The 2,760-nt window shown below is 41.4% G+C and overlaps 1 protein-coding gene across 1 annotated transcript; it reads left to right on the top strand.

Annotated features, from left to right (window-relative positions):
• The first annotated feature begins 1,343 nt into the window (after nucleotides 1-1,343).
• LOC764178 (kappa-type opioid receptor-like) lies at nucleotides 1,344-2,515 on the top strand. The gene has a single exon (XM_030990326.1). It carries the CDS (start codon nucleotides 1,369-1,371, stop codon nucleotides 2,419-2,421), a length of 1,053 nt encoding a protein of 350 aa, XP_030846186.1. The 5' UTR covers nucleotides 1,344-1,368; the 3' UTR covers nucleotides 2,422-2,515.
• Nucleotides 2,516-2,760: the final 245 nt, after the last annotated feature.

The following is a 2,760-nucleotide window of genomic DNA, read 5'->3' as shown; positions in this document are numbered from 1 at the left end:
ACTTCCTTTTAATACAAGCTCGATCTGTGGCCTCAAATGTTAGTAAGGTCACAAAATGGAAACCTTTCTCTTTTTTAATCCAACCAACCACTCCATTATCTGAATTATTCCACCCCCCCCCCCCCTTCACATAATCCTTAGGCCTGTATTCATCAGCTCAAGATTGCCAAATATCCCGCTATTTGAACTATCCCGATCGCAATTTATCCAGTTAATTTGCGTCCTCATCAGCCCGAAGATGCAATTAGCGGTATATTTGGTCGAGATAATCATCCCAAGATAACTTGGGCTAGTTTGCAAAATATCCCGCTATTATTTTGTCCGGTGCGTCTTCTCCAGCCCGAAGACTCGCACTATGCGCAAACGCTGCATGAGCAAAATATCTCGAGCTTTTTTCTCGAGCTCGACTTTCAAGTTTCGAGGTCAAGTCTCGAGCTGATGAAGAAGCGATTTGTAACTTCGGGATTATTTTCCAAATCAGAAATAGCGGGCTATTTGGCAATCTCGAGCTGATGAGGACAGACCTATTAAACGAGATGCCCGTGTCTTCGGTAATCGGGTGATATGTTACTAGGGATATTATACAGTGAACATAGCGCTATTGACATATCATTACGTCCAACATGCCCGCCGGTTAGAAGAGAGTAACAACCAAAAAATAAAGGATATAGGGTGACATGCAGATTCTCTTTCAATTAATGAGACTCAAGGTGGTGTCCGCTAGAGGGTTTTAAGATGTTGTGTCAAGACTTTTATTGATATGTTAGTCCGCTGAAATCCATCAATCCACCAAACGGGTGATGAATACGTGTACCAGAACAGGACAACCTCTTTAAATGGACCAGGATATGAATCTCAAACGTGCGATTACCTATAGCTGCTCTATTATAATACTATGATAAAAATAAAATCTTCACAGTTCTCAGTCAAAGAGAAAAGAGGAAGAAAAAAGAACTATGCACGAGATGGTGTGAATTCGAGAAGTAGGCCAGTGTTTTATCATGATGTTAATAATTTGAAGAAGCGAAACGTTAAGTAAAGAGGGTGAGAGAGAGAGAGAGAGAGATAGAAAATGAAGGTTAAACAATGAAAAAATATACAAAACTTCCTAACCTCAACTCTGGACTAAAACATTACATCTATAACCTAAAGCTAAAATGCAACAGCAAAGTTTGGAGCATTATTTTGTCTAAGCAACACGTTTTAAGAGCATTCGGAATACCTTATACATATTTTTTCAGAATGTTGAAGAAATCTCTTCTCAGTTGCAAAAGATTTGATTCCCTATTGCCGATCTTCTTCTAAAGTAACTTTTGTTTGTATCTCTTTTCGTTTCAGAACCAGCGGACATGACCTCAGATTAAGACCATGGAGCTTACAAACAACACCGCTCTCTACGATGAAACTGACGAAGTGAAATGGGCATTTCGTGCTATCCAGTGGAACTGGCAGACGATTATCCGAACAATCCTGGCCATCCTGGGAATACTCGGAAACACACTTGTTATTTTCGTGTACATGAACCGGAAGAGAATGAAAAGCTGTACCAATACCTTTATTGTGGGTCTAGCCGTTGCTGACCTCATCACGTCCTTTCATCAGTTCCCGAGACCGACGGAGATATCTGTGCCACCTGGATTTCTTGGTGAACTCTATTGTCGAACGTTCTTTGCCGGATCCAATATCACCATGTGGATATCAATCATAGCTTCTGTATTCACGCTCACCATGATTGCCTTTGAACGGTACGTGGCAGTCGTGTATGCGGTCAACTACCGGTCCATCTTTTCGAAGAAACGTCCTCGATACGTGCTCCTAAGTTGCTGGGTCGCTTCGATAACATTAAACACTCAAAGTTTCTACATCTGTTTTCTAGACAACGAAAAACACACCTGCTATGTGAAATACCCAAGTGTACATTTTCAGAGGTTTATTGGCGTGAGCTTCTTCCTGATCGAATATTTCCTGCCTATGGTGATTATGCTGTTCACGCAAACGCGCACGGTCATGACATTACGCGCGCAAGCTCGTGCGCTGTCGTCTAATCGGAAAGAAAGTAACGGTCCCGCGCTATCGCTGCTTCAAGCAAGGCGTCGCGTCATTGAGATGCTCTTCATGGTTGTTATCACTTTTATCATCTGCTGGACACCCGATCAAATCGCCTACTTCTGCTATCAGATGGGTATATTTGATGCTTCTTTCCTCTCAGGCTCTCTATACACTGGCTTTGTGGTGTTGGCCTTTGCGAATTGCTGTATGAATCCGTTCATCTACGCCTCAAGGAACGCGAACTTTAGACGCGCTTTACGCGAGTTGTTTTCAAAGGGAAAGAAGAACAAGATCCACAGTGTTAATACTATTGCAGGACAGGAGGAGACTATGGCTGATACCCTAGCTAAACAAGGAGATCAGATGGGATAAACAATTTCAAAGAACTACGGTGCCTGAATTCATACTGGATTCCATTATTTTGTATAAAAATCGTTAAAGTAGATTTTCATTGATTTAAAAAACTAACTTTAATTTCATTATTGCAAAGTTGAAACTTTGATTCTACAAGGTTATCAAAATTCAATGCTTGGAAACATTCGAAGTAATGATTATTATGAATTACAAAACGCTTAATTACAGCCCCGGCATAGCACCCGAAGAGCTCTCCGAACCGTGGCTGCTGAGATGTTTGAGATCACAGTATGGACATGATTTGCACAAGCAGACGATGTCCCATGACATCTCCCATATTTTCAGTGCATGTTTTTC

Source organism: Strongylocentrotus purpuratus, unplaced genomic scaffold (assembly GCF_000002235.5).
Source record: "Strongylocentrotus purpuratus isolate Spur 01 unplaced genomic scaffold, Spur_5.0 spur5_scaffold_19, whole genome shotgun sequence".
Lineage (NCBI taxonomy): Eukaryota > Metazoa > Echinodermata > Echinoidea > Camarodonta > Strongylocentrotidae > Strongylocentrotus > Strongylocentrotus purpuratus.
Note: the sequence above shows the minus strand (reverse complement) of the source record. Positions and strands in the feature narration are given on the sequence as shown.

Excerpts from the sequence above, each read along its gene's own strand:
- LOC764178 (XM_030990326.1), top strand. The coding sequence starts at position 1,369 with ATGGAGCTTACAAACAACACCGCTCTCTACGATGAAACTGACGAAGTG.